Here is a 24,952-nt window from a genome sequence, read left to right as displayed (position 1 = left end):
AGAGGGGGCAGGCTGGTGGGCAGCAGCTGTCAGAAGCAGGATCCGCAGAGACAGAGGTTAACGGCACTCGACGGGGCATCCAGTGGTTGCCGTTGTCCAGGGTTACCACTCCCTCAGGCAGCGGACTTCAGCTCTTTCAAATGAGCAGCCTGCCAACGCCTAATGCTCTGGTAGGAGTGAGAGCGAGCGAGTGAGTGAGTGAGTGTGTCTGAATGCGAACGTGTAAGTGAGTGAGGGAACAAGTGAGTGTGTGGGTGAGTGAGAATGAAAGAGTGAGTGTGTGTGTGTGTATGTGTGTGTGTGTGTGTGTGTGTGTGTGGGTTGGGGGACCTGATGTTATGTGGCTGTGGTCGTAAGACTATGGTTAAAGAGGGGAAGGCTCTGGGGTTTGGCAGTGAACTTCACAGTCAGTTAAACTTCCTTCGCTCCAGGAGGGCTGTACAATGCTTGTTTTCGGTGGGAAAAAAGACAGCTCAGGTCTGGGAAACAGCGGTGGTATGGTGTGATGTGATGTTGTGGTGTGGTGTGGTGTGGTGTGGTGTGGTGGCGTGGTGGGCGACTTTCATTATGAGTGTTCGAAAAAAAAAGCCAGCTGCCTTGTGTGGGCGTGTGGCCGAAGTTTTGCAGCAGAGACTAATGAGCCCTGGTGGTCTGGGGGTCCGAGAGGGTCATTAACGCACATCAGAGCCGCCAAGCTCAAGGGGCCTAAGCCCCACACCGCACTTGAGCCTGACGGGACGGGGCAGGCCGAAGACCCCCCGGGCACATGTACCACAGGTGGGCTCCACGCTCAGACAGGCGCTGGGGCCCCCGGGATAAAAGACCTGCTCTGTAAGGGCCACTTAGCATGGTGTATTTTACAGGCCCCCCCTTGGGAGTTCTGGCTTGATCTGTGCGAGTGATCCACAACCAGCTGGGGAATTGGGGGTGGGCGAGGGTGGGGTGGAGGAGTTGAGGGGTTTGAGGGGTTCATCTCCTGAGTGCACAGGCAGATGTGAAGCCTCTAGACCTCCGAGCCTGACAGTGACTGACAGGGAGAATGAGGCGCACAAAGGCTTGGCAGTGGGGTCGTCTTGCTTCTCCTTTCTCCATGCTTTATTTCTGTCTCTCTGTCGGGAATAGTTTGGAGCCTCTCTCTCTCTCTCTCTCTCTCTCTCTCTCTCTCTCTCTCTCTCTCTCTCTCTCTCTCTGTCTACATCCTGTCAATCCTTTAGAGGCGTCTTTGGCTTGTTAGTGCATCGTTAGCCCACCCAACCATCACACCCTGGCCTGCCGGGTTCAGGTCTGGGTCTGGACGGTCCGTGCGTCTGCAGAGCCACTGATGGGTGAGCCCAACCCAATGCAGCTGCTGCTCATTACTGACCGTAGGAGCGAAGCCAGAGGAGCGCATTACAAGCCCCAGACAGAAGGGGTCCTTAGTCGTCCATGACAATGCAGTTATGGACCGGAGTGGACATGCGCCACGGCTCCGAGAAGGAAAAGGAATGCCATCTTACAACAGGGCACTCCGATTTCAAGTAATCACTTTTGAACAGCTGCCGTGAAGTCTGGTGATTTATCCCTCTGGTGCCCGTGGAGAAAGACGAAAGACGGAGGGGGAGAAAATGGAAGGACAAGACAAAGGCACAACACCCAGGAACGGTGCCAAGTCGGTGGGCGTGAGAGGAGGAATACTGCAGCGGACAGCAGAATGTGAAAGCAACAGGGGATCTCCATAATTAACACGCTATCATAAAACACTGTTTTACTAGATAGGACTAAACGCACACACCCGGCACGCCAACTGCTCCTGTTACATGGAACGCTTCATACATACAGAGAGCATAACTATGAATAATGTATCCAGGACTAGGGATCGACCAATTATCGGCCGGGCTAATTATTAGGGCCGATATTTAGCATTTTTATAATAATTGGTATCGGTCATTTCTTCCACCGATAAGCCGATACTGAAATGGATAAAGAATGAAACGCGCTACTTTGTCTGTAAAGCGTCTCTCACTCCCTGCATTTGCTACTCTGTGGTCGAGAGCATTGTCCCGCCCACTACACCGTCTGATTTGTTAGTTAGCACGAATGCAGCCAATCAGGATCGAAGACTGAACACAGAGAAAGTTTAGAATTCTCACTGAGGCATATTGTAGACTGGGCTTCAGCTGTACGGAGCTATTTTTCGAAGGTAAGGAAGGTAGGCCTACCTTACATTGCTGAAGTTGGAATGTGAACGTGTCACAATCATCTACAGTGAAGTTACAAAAACACCACTTTGTAAGCTATTGTCTCTTTGATCCGGATCAATAAGTAGCCTAGTATTGATGCATGTTAGTGATATAGCCTACCATTTACTAGTTGGCCTACAAACTTGGGTGCTGCGCGTCGGGAGTTCTTTGCATCCGCCTCGTCAATTAATTGTTAATAACGGGACACCTTGGCGGACATTATCCCTTAGGCCTACATAGTAGACAAGTCCTAAATTATGCGATAGCGAACATCGAAAAATCTAGTTGCTGCTTTTTGAAGGACTGTCAGAAAAGACTACAGGCACCCAGGGTCAGCCGTAATTTAATCTGACCTTAACTAAATCGTGTCCTGAGCTGGCTATTACGTGCCTTTTTGGCTCACAGAAGTGTAGCTTATAGCCTACATATGGACACAAATTGCATGCTTAAATAGCCTAAGAACTATTTTAAAACTGTTTTGTTAAACTATTCAACCGTAACACTTGCCATCACGCATGCACCTCTTCCTCTCCCTTTCCCTCTCTCGTGCACTCACACACACAATGGCAAAGCATCCTCTTTGTGACAGGTCCCTTACAAACACATAGCCCATTGTGTATGCCTATGAAAATAATTGCTATCACTCAGCTCTTGGATTAACATGATACACAGGATTTACACTTGTGATGCAAGTTGATACAATTGTGTATCAAAAGAAGAAAGAAAAGTTAGCTTTTCTTTTGAATGAAAATTTTCATCATATCACCATAGCCTAGGCTACTATCTACCCCCCTTTTTGACAACTGAAATAATATCGGTTATCGGCCTCCTGTTTTGGTAATAATTGATATCGGTATCGGCCCTGAAAAAAACATATCGGTCGATCCCTATCCAGGACCAGATTAGCTTCTTTGGGATGTAATTGTATTGTGTACATTTGTACACTGGATTTTGTGGTATTTTTGGGAGTAACTGCGTGTTGCACCTGTGATGAATGCAGAGGCCTGTCTGAATTCATTCAGGCTCACATTTCATGGTAAATCATTAGCCGTCGGCCTTTAACAACGGAGCCTCCGTCTCCTCCCTGCCTGTTTCCCCAGTCAAAGTTCACCTCGTGTGTCTCAGGAGACGGAGGAGGGGCCGACCCAAGAGCACACACACTGAGTCATTCCTCTGCTCCACACACACACACACACACACACACACACACACACACACAAAACGCCACTCCGCCTCTCTTCTCCTCCACTCCCCTCTGTGATATACCTTCTCATCAGCTGGCCTCTTATCAAAGCAAGTTTGTTCTCAAACGCTCAGGCCATCCAAAAGCTAAGCAAACATGTCCGTCTACAGAGCTCTGGTCCAAAGAACAAGAGGAGAAAAGAAGGGACCTAATATGCAGAGGCTATTGGGTTTATCTGGCAGAGAGGGGCTACTTTAAGTGTATGAAGAGGCAAGCAGAGTAATAGGTTGATCGATCAGCCTGCCACAGATATGGACACACTGGCTTGACTTCAACAAATGCATGCCAAGGAGAGAGTACAAAAGCTCCATTATCTGTCTACCACCAACTAACGCGTAAGCGTCTGCAACTCATCACCGCAACTGTGTGTGGCAATAAACAAACTTGACCTATGCGCGTGTGAAGTGAATAGGCCAGGTAAGTTTACAAATCCCGCATGCAGCAGGGGCCACCTCACACTGGCCTCTGCCATGTCTGGTCTACCCACATAGCAATTACCACTGACTTGCTAGACCCCACAGTGTTTCTCCGAGCTCTTGCAGCTTTGGCGGCGGGACCCCATACCAGCTGTTGTTTTTGTTTTCACAGACACAGAGAGAGCATCACTGGAATGAGATAGAATAACAAATCCGGAGCCCGCTATTCCAAGCTGCGGTCTTGTAGTTGTCACTCCCAGCGTCCACATACATGAACACTACCGTCACGGTGACAGAGGCTGATTATAAAATCTGGCAGCCGCATACTGCGTCTTGGAACACCTCACAAATGTAAATAGAAAGAGCCCAGCAGGTGTGTGCATAGTGTTTTTACGGTAGAGAGGGTAGCGTTTCATTGTCCTGCGCTGCACTGTTGTCTGGCTGTTTGTTGGGGCGCTCCCTCGTCCCTGTCTCCAGTGCTCTGTTTGCCTCACTCATCTGCACCCACTGGGGCTTTACAATTGACTCCCAGTGCAGAAGTTCGCTTTTGTGCGTGGCCTACCAGATGGAAAAAGGTAGGAGAAGAAAAGGGACGTGTGAGGGGTGTGTGTGTGTGTGTGTGTGTGTGTGTGTGTGTGTGTGTGTGTGTGTGTGTGTGTGTGTGTGTGTGTGTGTGTGTGTGTGTGTGTGTGGCGGAGGGAGGGGACCCAGGACTGCAAAGCCTCCCACTACAACCACTCATTCAGGACTCAGAGATGCTCTTTTTCAATGTCCTCCCTTTGTTCTCTGACTTTTTTGTCTCCCTCTTTCCGTCTCCTTTCTTTTTTCTCTCTTTCTCTTCTCTCTCTCGCTCTCTCTCTCTCTCTGTATTTGTCTGAAGCACCTGTGTCCACACCAAAACTCACAATGCGAGAGCTAAGCCATGCAACAAAGCTACCAATTTAATAAAGCCTTCCACTAACCACATTTTGGCTTTTTTGTGTTTGAAGTTTTCACAAAATGAGCCATTAACGTCAGCTAATTAAGGGTCTCACAACGGGACAAATTTAAAAACCGTAAATTACCGGTCTACAATCCATTGCAATGTTCCCTCCACACTGCAACTGCCTGGGTTTTAAGTTTTAGCTAGTAATTTTGAATTCAATAAAGCAAGCCTTTACAAAAACGAGGCAGCACATTATAAATGTGTGCATTCACAGACTATTGCTCACTACATAGTTCCAGCCGCTCCTTTGTCCTAATTCCCTCGCCAAAAGCCAGCCACCATCCTCAGCAAGGCCATTCTTCAAGTTCCATCCTTGTTCCCTTCCTTAAGAGGCAAGGCACACAGAAACAGTGAGAAGCCATTATCTCTGAGATGTTTCTGTCGGGACAGTTCTGCACCAGCTATCTTTCGCTGGGATTGAGGGAGAGGAAGCTAGCGCTGCCACTACCTCGGCCAGCCTCCTCTTCCAGCCCCCTCTGCCTCCAAATGAGGCACCTGTTCTCAGCAGAAGCTGACTCCTGCCGTGGGCCTGCCAATAGACTCTCTCTCTCTCTTTCACACACACACAGAGGGAGCCCATCCAACGGTACCACCACACGACAGCCAGGAGTGCAGTGGCTCGTGAACGCACGGGGAAGGGGGGAAAAAAACAAGAAAGGAGGAGAAAAAATGAATGGGTAGGAATTTGAAATATGTTCAAAAGTCAACAGAGCCCCTCAGTGCTCCGCTAAACGGATTCTTTGGGTTTCATTGTAACTTTCAGTGTTGCACATCACAATCAGGCTCTGCAAACACCAGCCCAGGCAGGCACTCCGCTGCCCTGTGGAACACTCTGCTAAATATTTACCCGAAGAAGCCGAGGTGGGAGGCAAAGAGAGAAAGAAAAGAAAGAGTGAGAAGGAAGAAAAAAGAAGGAAAATGCTTTATGACCAGGGTCTGACTTGGTGTTAGGAGGTGTCCTTTTCAAAAGAGCTTTATGCTTTCATGGTGGGTTGTGGACAATGCTGGGGTGGAGCCTGGGGTTTCAAGGGGTGACCTAAGAGGCCAGGCCAAAAAAGGTAAAGAATAACTCCCCCACACACACACAGAAATACACAAAACATGTCGTGCGCCACACCTAGACAGCCAGACAATGATTAAAGGATGGCCCTCATGTTACAGGCCTGATATACCTTGGTGGCAATGAATGGAAGACAAATGAGAAAGTGGGAGAGGGAGAGAGACAGAGAGTGAATGAAAAATAAACAGTCACCTAAACGACTTCAAAAAGATCCAAATGCCCAGCAATGTGTCACGATCTCCAGACGATTCCTTTCAAGTCCCAGTCGCAGTTTCCTTAAAACCAGACAGTTTTAAATGAGACATATAACTGGCTGAATAAATTCAGCATGACCTTCAAAACAGGCCGCTTAGTGCTGGCTGGTGCTTTGGCAGGGCCAGGCTCCCATATTCATGGCTCTTGAGTGATTCCATTAGGGGAGGCTGCTGACGGGACGGGGACGCGCTTATTGCTAACTTGGACCCATCCCCAGTTTTCTCGACTCGCCCTCTCCCCAGCTCCTGCATTTCAGCAGTCAACTGCCCTTGTCAGCTGCGGGCATCTCATTATTTAAGTGCCAAGTCCTCGGCGGGCGAGCGAGCAAGCGAGCAGGTACCACTTAGCTGGCGGGAGCCATGCTTGCATGCTAATGTGAGGCGGGTCGAAATTGGGCATCATTACTCAGATCCTTGGCTACGTCATGGAAACAAGACAGTATGCGGAGTCTTGATGCATATGGGAATATGGATGTCTTGGGGTAACTAGGCTTTTTTTTGCCCTTTCACGGGCACTTAAAGAAATCATATTATCCTTCCCTATAGGGTGCTGCCAGGATCCTGGAAGCAGCATTTTTTTTTGTTGTGGTAATGTTCTTTTTGTCCCACGGATGTCACCATAATCTGATTATAGAAAACTTGCATCTGATAAGGCCACTCACATCAGAGTCACTGTCATGGCAGCCCTTTGAGCGAGGCCCCTGAAAAAAAGCTTTTTATGCAGCAGGAAGTGACAGTAAGAGTGGGGGGTGGGGGGCACTGCGGGCCAATCCGTCAAGCTGTGACGGCCGATGGATCCGCAGTCTCTAAATGGCCTCGTCTCACAGCCCATCCGTCTCCCGGCTGCCCGACTGAAGTTTGGTCTTTGTGTACATATCTGCAGCATTGACTCACAGACATACATCGGCTGCTTTGAAGATCCCCCCCTTCTCCCCTGATAAACAGATGAGCAGATTTCAAAGATACCTCTTGGCTCACTCTGGCTCACGATCTTAGCCTCTACACTCCTCTCACCTCTCGTCCTCGCCGTTTCTCCATTTCACCTCAGCCTCAACTCTTTCAACTTTATCTTTCGAACATACTAAACAGAAATAAAGTACTACTATGTGGCAAGAGTTGGCAGAAAGTAAAAACCCCTATTAAATCCCTGTCATTATTCAGAGAGTAGCGCCCGTCTTTTGAGACGTTCTAAAAAGTCCAACAGGCTGATGAATTCTTAAAGAGCTCCGGCACAGAACCGCCGGGAGTAGCACTTCAGCTGCCTCTGCCTCTGCTGTTGCGTTTTGCGCTCCAGGATTAACAGAGAGGAAATGAGCACCATCAGAGAAGATTACACTTAATGTGGTCTAGATGGAGCACCTTGACACGCCAACGTGTCCATTAGGGAAAAAAGCCAACGACCAAATGAGAGAAGAAATAAAGGAGGGTAAAAACACCACTGGCTAACTGAGCGTTAAAAAGGCCTCATTTGCCCCCAAATCACCCCATCTTCTGGTCCCTCCCCACCCCCGCAGCCTGCAGTAAAAGGAGAAGGGGTGTCACTTAATTTGGGGGCTTGTGACCGCCAACCACCCCCCCCCCCCCACCCCGGCAGGGGGCCTTGTGTGAAAACACTGCCGGAGGCAAAAATAAACAGCAGAAAACGTTTATGGGACAAGCGCCTCCACAAAACACCTCAGAGTCCTCGGAAAACAGGTGTCAAACAGACACATTGGCGTGCCGTGGAAAACCGCCCATAGCTCACACCGAGTTTTAACAATATAACTCATACAGAAAATCATGTCTGGGACCACAGTTAGTGAGCAATTCTACCACTGCATCACGGTGGTGAGCCACGTTGAGAAAGGCGACACCACTTGGACACATCGCCAGGGACAGCTGCAATAACACTAAGACGCAATAAAAGCTCGAGGAATAATGGCTGGGTATCGGCTCCGGCACCACTGATTTCAACCCAAATCCACCCAGAAAATGAGTGTAAGCACCACAACCACCATGCCGTCTGCTGCTCGAGACCTCAGCGAATTCTCCACTCTATAGCAAACTGCTGAGCCAATGCAGGTTTGGATGTAGGCTAGTGTTCGGTTGGTTGGTCATCAGAGCTGCCAACTAAGCAAGGACCCCCTCTCTGAAAAGACCTCATTGTACTGCTGCTGACATTTGGCCAAATTTCACCTTGGGATCAATTTTGCTGCACTGTAAATAAAAAAACAGTGCCATCGATGCACCCAACCTTGCTGCAGGCTCAGGTTACACTGTTGCGAGGAAGGAGCCCACTGGTGCAGAGCCGGAGGGAGGCGGCACCTGGGAATCTATCTTCAGGAATGAGTTCACGCTGTCACCGTGAAGTCTGCGAGACCGCCGAGCTCTGGCCAAACCCCCGAACGTTAGAGAAAAATAAACACGAAATCCAGGGGACATTTGGGACAGCGCATTAATGACATTCCCAGATGATGCCGAGCCCACAGTTGCAAGAGAGAGCCAAACAGCACAGCCAGTGGAGTGAGGCCACTGGCAGGGAGCACTGAGATGTTCTCACTTTCTCTCTCTTTCTCACACTCTCTCTCTCTCTCGCACCTCCCTTTCTTTTTCACCCTCTCAATTCAATCCTGAGCTTGTGTCCATGCCAAACATTGAGCAACTGTGCACCCCCCCCCACACACACACACACATCAAAGGCTCACGCTGTTTGTGTACAGAGGTATTTACAAGCTCTCTCACTCTGTATACTAGTCTAGCTGACCTTCTCCTACCAACGTCCCAGACATCCTCAGCAAGAGAATAGAGACGATAGGGGCAGGGAGCAGCACAACACAACTATCCGCAGAACGATTGTGCTAATGTGGGGAAATGTGGCCGTATAGTATCATAATGCTTTCTCTCAAAGCCCCCTTTGTGATTCCGGTGGTCAGATAGCCGCTCTGTTTGAACTTTGCCTCCAAGCAGAGCCAAAGACTGCCAAAAACGCTTATGTGATTATTCTAAACTCAGTTCAAAGGCACTGCCATAGTGAACAATGGAGTAGTTATGCAAAAATGGCCCACCATTTGTGGTAGGATTCAGGAATAAGAGTGGGGGCATGTGTATCATTGTTAACCTACCAGCTAGACAAACACGTATATAACCTTTATCTATTTTGTACTCTTCCTGTGTATGTACTCATAAAAAATCTCAATCTTAATCTCAAATCTTAGGTATGGCAGGGAATGATTTCAAGTAGAGGAATGCAGAAATTCGCCAAAGCAATAGCTATGATTTGCAGTGCAATAACTCCATTCTATTTAAGAGGAAATCCCCATGAAAAATCAGCAGAAAGTCAGCACTCTGCCTCTGTGTGTGTCTCTGTGTGTGTGGAGGGAGAACAGCTCTCCTCTTCCACTCTGTATTATCCTTTGGGTTATTTGGCAGCTCCTCCTGGAAGATACATGTTCCAGCTCTGGGGTCCTCAGAGATGTCTTCTGAATCAAACTGACCCCATTACCGAGGAGCGCTGGCAGCCAAAAAGGAGCCGTCCAATGCCTTGCTTCCGGAAACAAAACATGTGTGTGTGTGTGTGTGTGTGTGTGTGTGTGTGTGTGTGTGTGTGTGTGTGTGTGTGCTTGTGTATGTGTTTGACTGTATGCGTGTATGTGTGTTGTGAAATCTGTTCCCAAACACCAAAATCTCCACAAGTTTTTTGATGAGATAAAAGGGGCGAGAACTTTGTCAGTAGCCTTCATGCCCTCTCTTCTGCGGCCAAGCTTGGCCTGGCGAGCGGCGGAGGCGCACTCAGGGGCGAGCGTTCACGGCCCGGAGAACAGCGAAGGATTGTGCTCTCGGCCCTCTCGCCCGGCCTCGGACCGCTCTTTACGCTTTGATGAGCAGGACTGCAACAATGCGCCAATTCTTCAGAGCCACTCCGGTCCCACTCCTTAATCCCCCCCAACCCTTCTCCGCTGAACTTGAGGCTGCCATGTGTGTGTGTGTGTGTGTGTGTGTGTGTGTGTGTAGGGGGGGGGGGGGGGGGGGGTGAAGGGTGAAGCCTCCACTAATCTACCCTTTCTTCCCCCTTTCTCTTCTCTGTGCACTGTAACCGCTGGCTCACCCCAGTGAGCAAGACCCCCTCCGCAATGGCCTAGGTGTGCCTGTCACTGCCATTGTCCAGACATCAGCTCAGCAGAGGGACCAGTCGGGGGGCTCTAGACTCTGTGCTGAGGTCAAGGAGAGGCAGAGCAAGGAGCGCCATTTCATTTCCTCGACTCTCTTTGAGTTTCATCGCCGAGGGTCTCTCTCTGGGTATAATCACCGCCCAGAAGAAAGGAATCAGACTGTTGGATTTAGTTTGGGATAATGACACTCAGAGGCGTGCCGTGGAGAGATGGGGTCCGCGAGCCGCGAAAGCTCTCTGGGAAGCGAGCGAGCGTCTGTTATTTCAACATTTCAATTCTCGCCATTTCACAGGACAGAGAGCGCTAGATTAAAAGAGAGCGCTCGTTCTCGGGGGAGCGCAGCTTATTGCGAGGAGTCACTTTGTGCGGGTGGCTGGAAGATACATTCAGTCTCCCACACCCGCCCGCCACGTTCCATTCTCTCAGCTGGGACAGCAAATAGGATCTTATCACATTTCTCCAAATCTATTTTTCTTTTTTATTAAACAACAGTGGGGAATGAAGCCCTTATCGCAGGACAATAGAGCCTGCAAGCTGAACAAAGAAAATACACACACACACACACATCACATACTTAAGTTTTGTTTGGGGAGGGTCTCTTTTCAGATTCATCAGGGCAAAGGACTGTAAGAGGGGGGATCTTCTGTGTGGGGTAGATATGATGTCAGGTCCTCCATGTGAGCTGACAGAGGGAGTAAAGCAAGCGAATCGAAAACACAACACCTGCCTGAAGGGCTGGGAGAATTCTGGCGGGTCTAAAACCACTCGCTCAAGATGTGGATCGTCTCGGGGTGTCAGAATACTGCCTCCCTGCATTAGGCTAGTGTCTGGTAGATAGTCTCTGGTGTCTGGTAGATATAGTCTATGTGTGTGTGTGTGTGTGTGTGTGTGTGTGTGGTGTGTGTGTGTGGTGGGGGGGTAAAGAGATGCCCTATTTTGGACGCCTCATTTTTCATTTGAATAAGAGCCTGAAGGGAAACAGATGGAGGAGAACAGGACGGCCGGGCCCTGAATGGAGAATTTGAGTGGCAGGCAGAGAACGGGCGGGTGCGAGGGAGTTCATTATGTGTGTGTGTGTGTGAGTGTGTGTGTGTGTGTGTGTGTGTGTGTGTGTGTGTGTGTGTGTGTGTGTGTGTGTGTGGCACAGAGGGTGGGGGGCCCTTCCTGCTACCACCGATATGAAGTCTGGGCCCTTTCAGCCTGGGCTACTGTAGAGGGGCGCTCTCCGCTCCACACCGGGTCAATTATTCTTTTCTTTCCCCGAGAACAGCCGCCTGTAAAGAGGGTATCTCAAAAAAAAAAAAACAAGAGCAGGGAGGAGACTGAAGGAGGATGGAAAAAAGTGAGTGAAGATTATAGAGAAGAGAGGGAGGGAGGGTGGAAGAGACAGAGAAGGAGAAGAAAGGAGGGATCACTTGAACTTCACTCCATTGTCTCCATGTAAATACTCCCTGATCAAGATTCCACCAGCATTCTGCCAGTGAGTGCCATCCACACAGACAGACAGTGCAAGAGCTAAACAGAGAAGGTGAAAGCGAGAGGAGGAGAGGCAGAGACAGAGGGAGAGAAAGAAAAAGAGAGAGATAGAGATAGAAAGAGAGAGAGAGACCAACAGAGAAATATTGTAAGCTCAAAAAAGCCTCTACTAATACAGAAACAGAAACATTCCACAAAGGCTACTCTTTTTACCATTTCAACAAGTTCCATCCTGTGCACAAGCATAGCCCCACCAAGTAAAAGACACCAAATTGCTTGAGCATCAGCATTTATTAATATTTCAACTGCTTCTTTGTGCCGTTATGTTTCCAAGGAGGTTTGTGTGCGTATCACAAAGCAAATCGCTTTCATGTTGACACGCGGCCATAGCCAAAGGTAAGGAGAGGAAGAGGGCTTTGATGATCAGAGAAATCTTTGATGACTAAAGAGGCTTGATGTGGAGCTCCAGCCACTGCCTTAGGAAAAGGGAGCTGAGTTAGTCTCCGTGACCCACAGCTTGCCTCTTCCCTCCACCAAGGGCTGGGCTCTGGGGCTGGGGTCCTGAGAACTGAATGGTGGGTCCTCCTGCTCGGACGCCCCCTCCCCCTTCCCCCTTTCCTAGAAGGGTCACCCTGCAGTCCCCCAGCCAGGTCATCTGTCTCACATTGTAAACCAGGAGCTGAGCACATTCCTGCTGCCACCCTCCAAACAAAAAAAAACAAAGCAAAAGAAGCCTGAGAATAGAATAGAAACAACGAAAGAGAGAGAGAGAGAGAGAGAGAGAAGGAGAAAGAGAGAGAAAGAAAGAATAGGATGGCAGGGAGAAACACAGATGGCAGGGTCCCCTAAAGTGCTTGTATGACCTATAGCAGGTTGAGAGGTTGGTGCAGTTCATCAACTCAACACTCCCATGTAACATACGAGACTGAGCTCAGGCAGCTGTCAAGTGTTCACGTCTCGACATGCCTCGCCGTGTCCCCGCGCCACAGAAAGCAGCTAGACATTTACAATAATCCATCAAAGCACAACAGAGCTTTTCCAGCAAGAATAAATATATGAAAAATCCCCTTTGGCTTCCAAATTAAGCCATGTTTCCACTGTTCCCATCCAAGCAGCTCTATTCAACCCTGGCTAAATCAAACATTGCATAACCCTCCTCCAAAAGCCTGGGGAACAGCAGTTGGGGGGGGGGGGGGCTGGGGGGGGGGTCGTTTCCCTCCACTCCGCAGCACTTGCCATTTTGGGAAGCAGGAGTGTGTGGACGAGGGAGCACGCAGGCACCTGCCCGTGACCTGACCCGCACGGATCTGCCCCAGGTGGGCCGTTCACGGGGGTAGATTGACCTGATGCAGCGCGGAGGAGGCATGACTGATTTATCGGGCTGTCGGCTATGCGAGCAGATAAGGCACGCCTGCACCTAACTGACCCGCGTGCTATTGAACTCTCGAAACAGGGAGGAACTGAGGGGTGGTGGTGGTGGTGGGGGGGGGGGGGGATTCCACAGGAACTTTGAAAGGATTCCCGCTCATCTCTGGATTAGAAGGGCAGTGGCGTGTAAAGTCCAGTCCCAGGGCCTTCACAGAGGTGCGGAGAATGTGTCGTGGGGAAGCTGCGCTTAAACATTAGCTATGCACCCATGGCCAATGCTCTTACTGAACTGACAGCGGTTGGGCTCTGGGGAGTCATCTTCGATGGAGGGAAGAGTCTGGAGAAGATTTCCTCCAAAAGTCAGACAGGGGGTTTATGTGAAAGGTCAAACACCAGTGCCACATTCGCTACACTCAACAAATATTTGTAAAATGCCAGGGGAAAAGATATGAGATGACATTTTTCTACAATCGACTCAGACCTATTCGCTTGTGTTAGAACTTGTCCCTTGTTGCAGGGCAACATTTTCGTAATGGCTGCTTTTTTTCCTTCCTCACTCTTCAAGTGCAGTATGAGTAAGTCCTGAATAATAAAGCCTGAGGTGAAGAAAATCGATGTTGATCTCTCGCTCTCTCCTTTCACCACTCTCTCTATCGCACTCCTTCTCCAGCTCCACCGCAATATTTTCCACTCCCTTCTCCAGGTATTACTGCCTCCCCAAGAAAATCACTAATCCAACCAAGCACATCCCTTTGACTGTTTAGAAGAAGCCCAATCACTGAGTGATTCCTTTACTTTAAACAAAAGAGCTGAGACAGTCGTTCTGGGTTGGATCTGTCTTTTATATCCCAGTGCCACTGACTTAAGATGCAGGGCTCACAGTGGGACTGTTAGGCCCCTGGCAGTGCTCTTTGATGCCAGCCATCCCTTCAGGCGAATGGCTCCGGGAGTGCCGCCGCCCCAGTTACATGACTGGGAGCCTGCTCGCAGCTGAAATCTGAATCAGCCTTTCCGATGCGCTGGCCCTCGCATCACAGCGATAACCCACAAGGAAACGGCACAGGAGCGATGCGGGAGACAACGGCAGGCATTGTCCGTCGTTAATTGTTCAAGTCGGCTTACGTCTACAACAATAAATCTTAGCCTGGGTGTCTGCGAGCATTTATAAACAATGACAGTCTGAGCCCTATCCTCTTGTACTCTTCCGTTCCCTCTGATAAAGAGATGAAGGGAGGCCCTTTATGCAAGGGTGTGGGGGGTGGGGAGGGGATGGGGGGAGGGGAGGAGGGTTTCCTGCACAGCTGGGCAGACGTAGCACACGTGAAGTAGGCCAAGAAAACACACGCAACTGTAAAGCGAGGAGAGGTGGAACATCGCAGACATGGTCTGAGGACTCTAGAACTTCACAACCTTGTGAGAGTGAGTGAGGACAACCCAACATCTCCTCCCTAACTGCCCCCGCAATAACTCCATGACTTCATCCCAGCATGGATAATAAAATACATAAGCACACAGACAGAGAAGACAGGGCGAGGGTGTGTGTGTGTGTGTGTGTGTGTGTGTGTGTGTGTGTGTGAGAGAGAGAGATAGAGAGAGAGAGAGAACGAGAGAAAAAGATGGCCTTGTCCTCCAGGTCTTATCACTTACTCTACTGCCCACAGAGGCTGTGGACTGACTGAGACAGCCGGTCTTGTACTGTATTGCACCTAAGAGCTGTATCAAACGCCGGTGTGGTTTGGGAAATGGCATTCTGAAACACCCTCAAATTAAGTGTACACCTAACATCCAAAGACACTAATAGGCATTTCTGAACAGACAGACAACAATGGGGCAGCCGTGGGCCACTTATGGGGCAGCCGTGGCCCACTGGTTAGCACTCTGGACTTGTAACCGGAGGGTTGCCGGTTCGAGCCCCGACCAGTGGGCCGCGGCTGAAGTGCCCTTGAGCAAGGCACCTAACCCCTCACTGCTCCCCGAGTGCCGCCGTTGTAGCAGGCAGCTCACTGCGCCGGGATTAGTGTGTGCTTCACCTCACTGTGTGTTCACTGTGTGCTGTTTGTGTTTCACTAATTCACCGATTGGGTTAAATGCAGAGACCGAATTTCCCTCACGGGATCAAAAAAGTATATATACTTATACTTATACTTTAACAATACTCCAGCGCAGCCTGAGCAACACGCCTGAAAGCACTCAGCAAGCATGGGTGGGGTTCAAAGGCCGGCTTCTAAGTTTAACTACACCAGTAACTGACCACAGTTCCCCTCCTTCAGACGCGTAATCAGTGGAGCAGTGATGTCCTTCCTGGCCACTAAAGCGGAAAAATGGCAGCTCTCTGGTCACAAGAGCGCAAGGTTCATTTCGCAGGTCTGTGCATACAGAGAAGCTATGGGAAAGGCTTTTGCGTATCTGTGTGAGCATGCCGAGTGTGTGATGGGGAGAAAAGCAGAGACAGACAGCGACAGAGGGGATTAAGAGAGGAGATAGCAGGAGATAACCACAGTAGTTATCTGTTTACGTGTGTGTAGTTCAAATCAACCCCGTCACGCGAAAGACTACACAGATATGTCTTCACACTGTAGTTCATGCACATGTAAAACTATGAGAGTGTGTGTGTGTGTGTGGATGTGTAACAATATCTGTGTTATTGGGGGGTGGTCACAGCGATACCTATATCTCTGTTTGCCTCGGAGAGCCATGACTTTCTTGCCATTGTTAACTAAAATAACAGGAACCCTGGCTGACTTCATTCGAGCCAGGCAGATCTCACAGCTCAAGGGGCAAACCTCTTGGAGAAGAGAGGAGAGCAGAGGAAAGCAGAGGAGAGGAAAGAAGAGATTATGGAGAGGATAGAAGAGGAGAGGAGTGGCACATTCCTCGGCCGCACAGGAGCCTGTGCATAACCACAGGCGACCTCAACAGCCCGCGTCCCCGTCCAGATAGGACGCCGCCAAACGCCCCACTCTTAAACCCCCCTCAGACTCCTCCTTTTATTAACCCGACTCGAGCCAAATTCCAAAAGCTGTAGATACGGGCCCAGAGAGATGCAGGCAAACCCCACATTATGGATTACAGCTTTATTCTAAAGGCCATGCCCAAGCATAATACCAGGCCTGTCACAAAAGTTAATTGAGAAACTGAAGAGGTAGGGAAAAAAACTAGGTCAGGCCTCTTTTGTGCTTGACGGAGACTTGGGGGTGCACCTGGTGGTTATTACACTGGCAGGTTTACTGCTCCGGATTCCTCTATAATTACAGGTATGCGCAGCAGCCCCGGCCTCACAACATGGCACAACACACACACACACACACACACACACACAGAGAGACACACAGACACACACATACACACACACACACATAGACAGACACTGCGTAGGGAGTGTGGGAAAGAGGCAGAGGAGAGCATCTTAACCTCTCTGAGCCCCTGGCTGGACCAAACACAGAGCTCCTCTGCAGCAGCCGCCATGCAGCCCACGCAGCCACCGGCAGGTCACATGGGTCACTCCCCGCACCGTGGTCACAGGGAGCGTGGCGGAAGCGACAGAGACAAGACAGATGAAGAAGAGAGAGGGGAAGAGCGCGGGAAGTGGGGTCCCGGATCTTTCCATGAGTGTCTCTGAGGATACCCTCCATCACACACACACCCCCCATGAGCAAACAGCAGCATCAACATCCTGGAGATAGAGGCAAGTCTGGAGAAGCTCACAGTGGGCTGATAAGAGGCTCAGTCGACCGCCACATGTGGCTCACTGAATTCCACATCTGTCAGGGGGGGGGGGGGGGGGGGGGGGGGCTCGGAGCAAGCCGGCTGTCATGGTGGCAATCATCTCCCTATCAGACTACACATTGCATGGGCTGGGAGCATGTGTAGCCATGGAGACAGCATGCATGCAAGAGTTCACTGTGACCTTGAACTGGCAGGTGCCTGACCTGGTCAATTAGTCACACATACATAGAAACACACACACACACACACACACACACACACACACACACACATACACACACAAAGAGACAGGAACAAGAACCTTACACAGTAGGCCCTTGTTTAAATATTTACCAATAGCAAGTGCACACCCCTTTGCGCTGTGATTTAATCTGTAACTGGCTTCTTCTCAGCATGTGAGGAATGAATGAAATCTGAATGACTTCATTACCATTCTCCTGTCCTCCTGCTCTCCTCGGCACCCTGGGTAGTGGTTTGCTGCTGCTGCTACAGCCAGAGAGAGAGAGAGCCCACACAAACTCTCCACTCCCCACACACCAGGGTCTTGTTAACTGAGCAAACAGAGTAAAAATGCATTGTATATCCCTGGGTAAACTTTTGACCAGAGGCCAGTTTGTTTTCTGCGAGATACGTCCAGACCAGCCCCTTGTGCAACCACCTCATTCCTCATGCACTGTTGTTCTACCCCTTTCCTTGTAATGTGTTTGTAGTCAAAAAGAGCAGACATTCATTTTCATTGTGCTTTGTCATGTTTGTTGTTCTTCATAAATAGATGCGCTTACTGAACTGAGAAATAGCTTGGGCGTGTGAGGATATTCATTATTTTTGACAAGATTGTATTACACATCCCCCACATAGCCTAACCATTACACACACACACACACACACACACACACACACACACACACACACACACACACACACACAGATACACAGGTCCGGTCTGTCAACAGGCAACCACAACCTCAGATCAGTATGAGGACACACCGTTACTGGCATAAAAGGAAGCGGTTCTCATCCGTGACGGCCGCCTGCCTTTCATCTGTCTGACGGAGGCTTCCCAGACCGTTCCCAAATGCCTCCCCCCGCGGCCATTTAATTACAGTCCTGCTTTCTACAGCACTCAAGCAAAACATCAACTTCCCTGGTCCCTGACACAGAATTCAACGCCCAAATGCAAAACAACAATCGCCCTCCCTTATCCATTAGAGACACACCATTTGTAGCCCTCCTTCAAACACACTCTTGAATTTTCTTCATTTTTCTGTGACTAAAACTAGAAGCACACCTTCTTTATCTGTCATTCAACTCGCAAGTTATGAGGAAACACTTCTGTCTAATCCAAAGGATGTTACTCACAGGGCCGGCCGATACCTATCAGTAAGGGATGTGACCAAACCCTGAATCACAGATTTACTGCCCTCCCACTGAGAGGCTGGAGGCAAAGCCGGTGACCTTGGGACTGGCAAGGCTGGTGATTAGCTGCGCTGACCACGACAGCTGTGCACCCTTTCACACCAGATCCGGGCTGGAATGCTGTCACGGATCTCAAGGAACGCGTCTCCCACAAAGCCCTGCACTTTCCCGTCTCCGCTCGCCCCTTTGTGTCTGGAATCCGAGAGGTTTTCCAGTTCACTACTCCTCCAAGCCCGGAGAGCACGGCGGCCAAATCTGTATTTCCTCTCTGAAAACAAGAGTTTAATCGTGTCTTTGAAAGAATCTCACACCTCTCTCTGTCTCTCTCCCTCTCCTTTCTGTCTCTTTCTTTCTCTTTCTTTTTTATGTCTTTTACTTCAGCAGCAGCTGAATTCAAGGCTCTGCGTATAGAGGGATAATGCCTAACTCAGGTGCAGTGCAGAGGTTGGGTATTTCCCAGGAAGTCAGGCTTAAGCAGCAAAGCAAACATAAAGTCTTCCAGAAGTTAACTCTCTCATTACACTGCTCACCACTAAATCTCTGAACGAGGGGCATATCATGACCAACAACTCTCCCAACTGGCGGTACACTGGAAAGGAGGAGCGTCAACAACTCCTCTAATGAGTCCTCTATCAATAACAATATTTAAAAATAGAGATGGGCTCCTCAGCCTCTATCTTGTTATGCAATAAAGCCATTGTAGACGAGCAGCCCTTCTCACAAGGGAGACAGATCAGATGTGTGATCAGATGATTTTTACCAAGTAATGAATCAACTTTCCCACCAGTGGAGATGTTCCTTTTGGGACAGCACTTATCACGTGTGAAGTGAAAGAGACAGAGAAAGTCAAAGTCTCTTACTGCTTCTTGGTATGTCAAGGCTTTGTCAGTAAAGCCTTCATCAGCATTCCAAGCAGGTGTCCCTCTTTCATCTTTTTTAAACAGAGACTAGGTAGAGATAGCTGGCATCCAGGTACACCTCTTACACAGCCAGCTACATAGCCATTTGTCCACCTCTTTTCCCCACCACTAGCTTCCCGAATTCCAATCATCTCCTCTCCACGAAAGCCCTAGTCCTCTACCGCCTCCAGATCCACTTGCTGCCAGTGCCCTCAGCCCCCTACCCGCCCCCACACCCCCCCCACACTCCACCTCAAGCACTTCAGCAGGCACCAACCTCATAAAACCCTCTCGAGAGATGCCAAGGGCCTGAGGGTTCGCCAGTGGGGATTACTGGCCCCCCGTGGCTCCACGCACAAAGAGGCATTTGTGCGTTACGAGATGTAATACCGACACGAACCCCACGGTCACATTGAAAACTATGAGTGGAGCACCAGGAGTGTTTTCTGGACTGTGTTTGCTGGTTGTTATGAAAACTGTCCTCCCCATCGAACAGGCCCATGTAAAATAGACGTGGATATACGAGCGCTGTTAAACAACACATGTGAGAGTAGTCTGTAACAGCCCTTAATCTGTTCCTTCTGGTGGGCCAGAACACCCACACATGTAGAGGTCTGGCTAGTGCTAGTCCTGAAGAAGACGAAGAGGAGGAATACAAAGACAAAGACAACAGCAAGCCTGCTGACATGTGGCGACGACACCACCACCTTTTTCATCAGGGCTTTGCGTGCGGCTCATGAGCCAATGCCTGAAGCTTTGCATTTTCATTTTCATCAAGTGAGCAATTTTAGACATTGCGTGAAACGCTCTCTGAAATCCCCGGGCCAAAGGCTGGATCAGGTTAGAATAATACATTTAATAAAACTCTGTGTCTGTGAGAAGTCCCCATTGACATGATTCTCATGGAGGCTCTATTGAGAAATCAATTCTATTCAAAAGAGAAGGAAACATGGAGGAGAGGAAACCCGGTTCCCCTTTCCATTACGCCTTATCTATTAATCATTACCTTCTTAGTCAGGAACCAGATCCAGGCCTGGATGTCAGTCTTTGTTAGTGTATGTGTGTGTTTGTGCGTGTGTGTGTGTGCGTGTGTGTGTGTGTGTGTGTGTGTGTGTGTGTGTGTGTGTGTGTGTCAGCCTGACTCTCTGTAAGTATATGGTGTCTGCTATGTGTCTTTTTGTGTGTATGTGTGTGTGTTTGTCTGTTTGTGTGTGTGTGTGTGTGAGAGTGAGAGAGAGTGTCTGACTGACTCTCTGTATGTATATACCGAGTATGCGTGTAGGTGTGTGTGTGTGTGTGTGTGTGTGTGTGTGTGTGTGTGTGTATGTGAGCATGTGTGTGCATACTGTATATCTATGTGCCAGCCTGTGTATGTGTGTGTGTGTGTGTGTGTGTGTGTGTGTGTGTGTGTGTGTGTGTGTGTGTGTGTGTCTATGTGTAGTGAAATCCCAATCCTGCGAGGTCAGCCTCCTCCCTGCACAAACAGTTGGAACAAAGCCGCATGCTCCCAGAAGGCCGAGGCCCGGCACAGTGCGGTCTGCCGGAGCCCCACTGGGGGACACCCCGGGCTCAAACACGCGGAGCATTCCACAGGACAGCCTGCATGCTCATCATTACCCAGGACCACCTGCTGACAGCCAGAGAGCCCTAGAGGCCTCCACTAAGCTAATGGCCTTCGACACGATGGGCAGAGCCTGAGACGGGCCCCATCCCTCACACACACACACACACACACATGAGCGAGAGAGAGATGGAAAGGGGGGGGGGAGAGTTGGGTGGGTGAAGAGAAAGGGATGGAGAGATCTCAAAACATGGCAGAGGAGTGTGCACAATGATGCTGAAGAGCAAAATAAAACCGCCTTTGTTAGCCTGCGGTGACAGAGCAGGGGATGGGAAGACTGTGCTGGCACTAAGTGGAGTTGAAAAAACAAAAAGCAGCTGATAAAAAATGGGTGCGATAGCATCTACCCAGACATTCAACACCTCTCCATCAAGGGATGGGCTTCTCTCGCTCTCTCTCTCTCCCTCTCTCTCTCTCTCTCTCTCTCTCCCTCTCTCTCTTTCTCTCTCTCTCTGTTTCATACGAACATGCATTCATTCACTCTCCCCCAACTTCTCTACTCCTCTTCCCTCTGTTACAGGCATGCATAAACATTAACATTAGCATTCATTACCACAGGAAACAAAAGCCTGTAGTGACAATATACATTCTTATCCACTTGGTTCTGTGTTACTGCAACTGCATCGCAATTTTTGTCCTAGGGTACTTCACACTAATATCAAAACCCCCTTGTTTAACAGATCTACAAGCTGAGGTGTAATCTGACAATAGTTTGGTTGATTCTGTTCTGCAAACATAGCCACCAACAACAGGAATGGCACAACAAGTCTTCACTTGCCAACTTTGCCAAACAAGCAAACATTTGGTTTGACTTTTAAGTTGAAATCCAAATCTCTCCTTGGCAGGGGGATCTAGCAATAATCACTCATCCTTTCATTGATTTATGAAGTCCTTGTGTGCGCTTTGGCAGTCAAAACAGACAAAGCAAACACCAGGTAACTGATGGAAAACCAACTGGCTCGTTCTGGGAAGGAGGTGAAAATGAGGACACTTTTTACTGAGCGTATTTACTGAGGGCCGAGTAAATAGGCCTTGGGGCTACAGCACTTTAGGAGATGAAAGCATTAGCTAAGTGATTGCACGTAAGGAGCTGGCCTGGGGCCTGTGGCACTGTGGGCCTGTGGTAGAGGCCGGTGAGAATGCGATGCCTGGAGGTGTCTCTTCTGTGCCTTGGCCACGCTCTCTCCAGGCACAAAGTGCCAAGCAAAACATCCTCAGCATTCCAGCCCACACCTGCACCAGGAATTTTTTCTCTCCCTCTCTTTCTCTCTCTCTCTTTCTCTCTCTCTCTCTCTCTCTCTCTGACACAGACACACACGCCTGTGTCTCAAAACCCCTCCCAATCTCATCATTAGTGGTGACAATGAAAACACAAAGCTCTTTTTTTCCTGCCTTTTGGCAAAGGGTTTTTGACAGCGCCGCTCCTGACCTTTCCAAAAGAATCCCTGAAATTTTCCTCGCTATCTACCTGTCAGAGGTGAGGAGAGAGAAGAGGATACATTGTTCTCCCTGACAGGTACAGTCTTGTTCTTGCTGAACTATCCCCCATAGACTGCCTATCTCATTCATGCCATTTGTACAGGACCTGGATACAACCCAAGGTTAGATTTTTTTTTAAATGGCACTACATTAAAGTATGTTTATTCTTTGGAGTGATATATAGCCTAATTATGGCATGACACCTAATTCACTATGAGCAAAAGTAAACGAGCTAAAGAATGAGCCTGATAAAAATGCACCGATTTTAGAAAGAGCTAAAAGCATGTATATTTACCTCAGGGTATTCATCTGATCCACTGTGAGACATTTGTTACCATTTAAACATTACATTTACATAATGTCTTTCTGGTAGAGACAAATCTGAGGGTGACAACAGTAGAGTGAAGAGAGTGCAATTCATTTAACAGGGTATGTTATCCTAGGTGATAACAACAGCATTTGTTTTCCGGGGCATAGCACTTAGCCTTTTATATGCTCCTGTGAAATATGGCACTCCGCTGAATTGCTTCTTAAACGAACCACTTCAAACTGAAGCAAACCACAACAAGAGAATATACCCGAAGCAGTGTTTGACTGAGCCAAGAAAGTCCTCACTCCAGAGCAAGAGCAAGGGAAAAAACTGGGGATAACTTAAGGAGAAAGAGAGCATAAAAACTGCAAGCCAAATACTGTTTCGTGCCTGGACAGACAAGCAGAGGAATTTTTATGTTTGTGCCAAATTCTACTAAACACTGCAAACAAGCCGGGCTATTGGAATCACCTGCCAAGCCAGAGGACAGAACAATGAACCTGTGCTGCTGAGAGCTGGGGCCCTCGGCAGCTTTGATTGGTCCACTGTCTCACAGTGGAAGACAGAGAGAGAGAGAGAGAGAGAGAGAGAAAGAGAGAGAGAACTTCATGCTCTAAATTTCGCCTGTCTCTGGTTTCCATGCCGGCTTACAGTATGTGTGGTAGACTCGAACTTTGAATGGCTGCCAGCATTGTTAAGAGAGCGAGCAGGAGCTGAGCCGCAGTGAGCACACTCAGTCTGGCTGGTACAAGGGCTCGGAGAATCAGTCTTGCCCACAGCAGATGTTATGGCATATCTAGGATTGGTGTGGCCGCTACAGTGTCCTGACTCGTTACGAGGAATCTCCTTTAAGCTAGCCATTCAAGCAAGCTTTCATGCCCCAGAGTTTCTGCCTTACCATTTTCTTTATTTTTCTCTGTCTTTATTTATTTGTCCGTTGTTACTCCTAAACACTGTCGGGAATCTGGGACTGCAGCTGGTTTAAATAGATTGCTTGTCCAATCCCACCCAAACTCAGGAAGCCACTCGCACAAAAAAACTATTTTTAAGCTGGCATATTTCTGAGTGTGGACCAGCCTAATTTATTCATTCTGTCTTAATGTCCATTTCCTCCTGCTGCCTCTCTGCCTCGGCAGCCCCGGCGTGGATAAATTTAGAAGTGTACTGGCTGGGCCTTTTTTTTACTGCACTAACACTTTGCCTTTTAAAAGGTGAGAACAAGGGGCAAATGTGGCAGACTGTGGGAGACTCTGATAGCAGTAAAAGGCTTTGAGCTGGAGGTTATGTGTTAAGATTTTAGGAGCTCTCCTCTTAACTTCATAAAACCATACCCCCTCAGGGCCTGAAACCTTCCCAAGTCGGTCACTTTGCCTGGAGAGCATGGCTGTCAGCTAGTGAATCAGCAAGCAACCACCTTCTCTAACGCACATACAACCATTCTAGTACAGTAATTTCCTGTGTATTAGCCGCATTGTGTATAAACCGCAGGACAGTGTTTTATGCAAGTTAAAAAAAACGAAACCATATTAATACCATATTAACTGCCCCATGTAATAACCTCATAGCTGAAGAAATTTTGCAAAATCAATGTAAAGACTTAAATGTTGGGAAATTACGGTAGTAATAATGCAGCAGTAATAGATGTAATGACTCAGGTCAACCCCGAAAAAGTTATTTCGTTTATCAAAAAACACCAGATGGCCATGTAACAGTCACAGTATCATATAAATTATTCATGATGATCACAAACACTCATCATTTTTGTAAGATTTTGATCCATTGAATCTGTTGCATGCATCCATCTGTGAATAACTTTTAGTTAGACCAAACATGTCGTAAAGTGAGCTGTGTTCTTGATTTGACTTTTTTGCCAGCCATGGCGTGGCTAAAGAGGAGAGTGTCAACTTAACATGAGAGTTTACAATAATCACATACCTTCCACGTAATTCTCCACTTCCTCCAGGTTGCGCAGGGTTATCCGCATCAGGCTGGAGTTCAGCATCAACTCATTCTTGTGAGCAGGCCACATGTACTCGGGTGCCAGGTTGACGAAGAAAATACGGGTGTCGCCTGTGGAGACCCGGTTGTCACAGATGCCAGGGTCCCCGAAACCACCAATCATCACCTTGTTGCCACCATCCAGCAGGACCTCCCCATTGACCATCGTTTTGCCTTTCAGGTAACGCCAGACCCTCACCTGGGCATGGCAGTCAAACAGAGAGAAGGTGGTAGAAAGAAGGTTGGGATATTGTTTATCATATAATAGCTTTATGTCATGCCCAATTGAATCACTGAGTCATGTTAGTCTACTGAAGGGGGAAAAATAGACAAG

General features: G+C 48.8%; 1 protein-coding gene across 1 annotated transcript in view; it reads right to left on the bottom strand.

Moving 5' to 3' along the window:
* Positions 1-24,952, bottom strand: part of agrn (agrin) — a 228,496-nt gene that overhangs the window by 202,002 nt on the left and 1,542 nt on the right. The window contains 1 exon segment of the mRNA XM_042099348.1: positions 24,556-24,817. Within this exon segment, the coding sequence (XP_041955282.1) occupies positions 24,556-24,817 (262 nt within the window).

Source organism: Alosa sapidissima, chromosome 7 (genome assembly GCF_018492685.1).
Source record: "Alosa sapidissima isolate fAloSap1 chromosome 7, fAloSap1.pri, whole genome shotgun sequence".
Lineage (NCBI taxonomy): Eukaryota > Metazoa > Chordata > Actinopteri > Clupeiformes > Clupeidae > Alosa > Alosa sapidissima.
The sequence above is the reverse complement of the archived record's forward strand: the minus strand, read 5'-3'. Positions and strand labels throughout refer to the sequence as shown.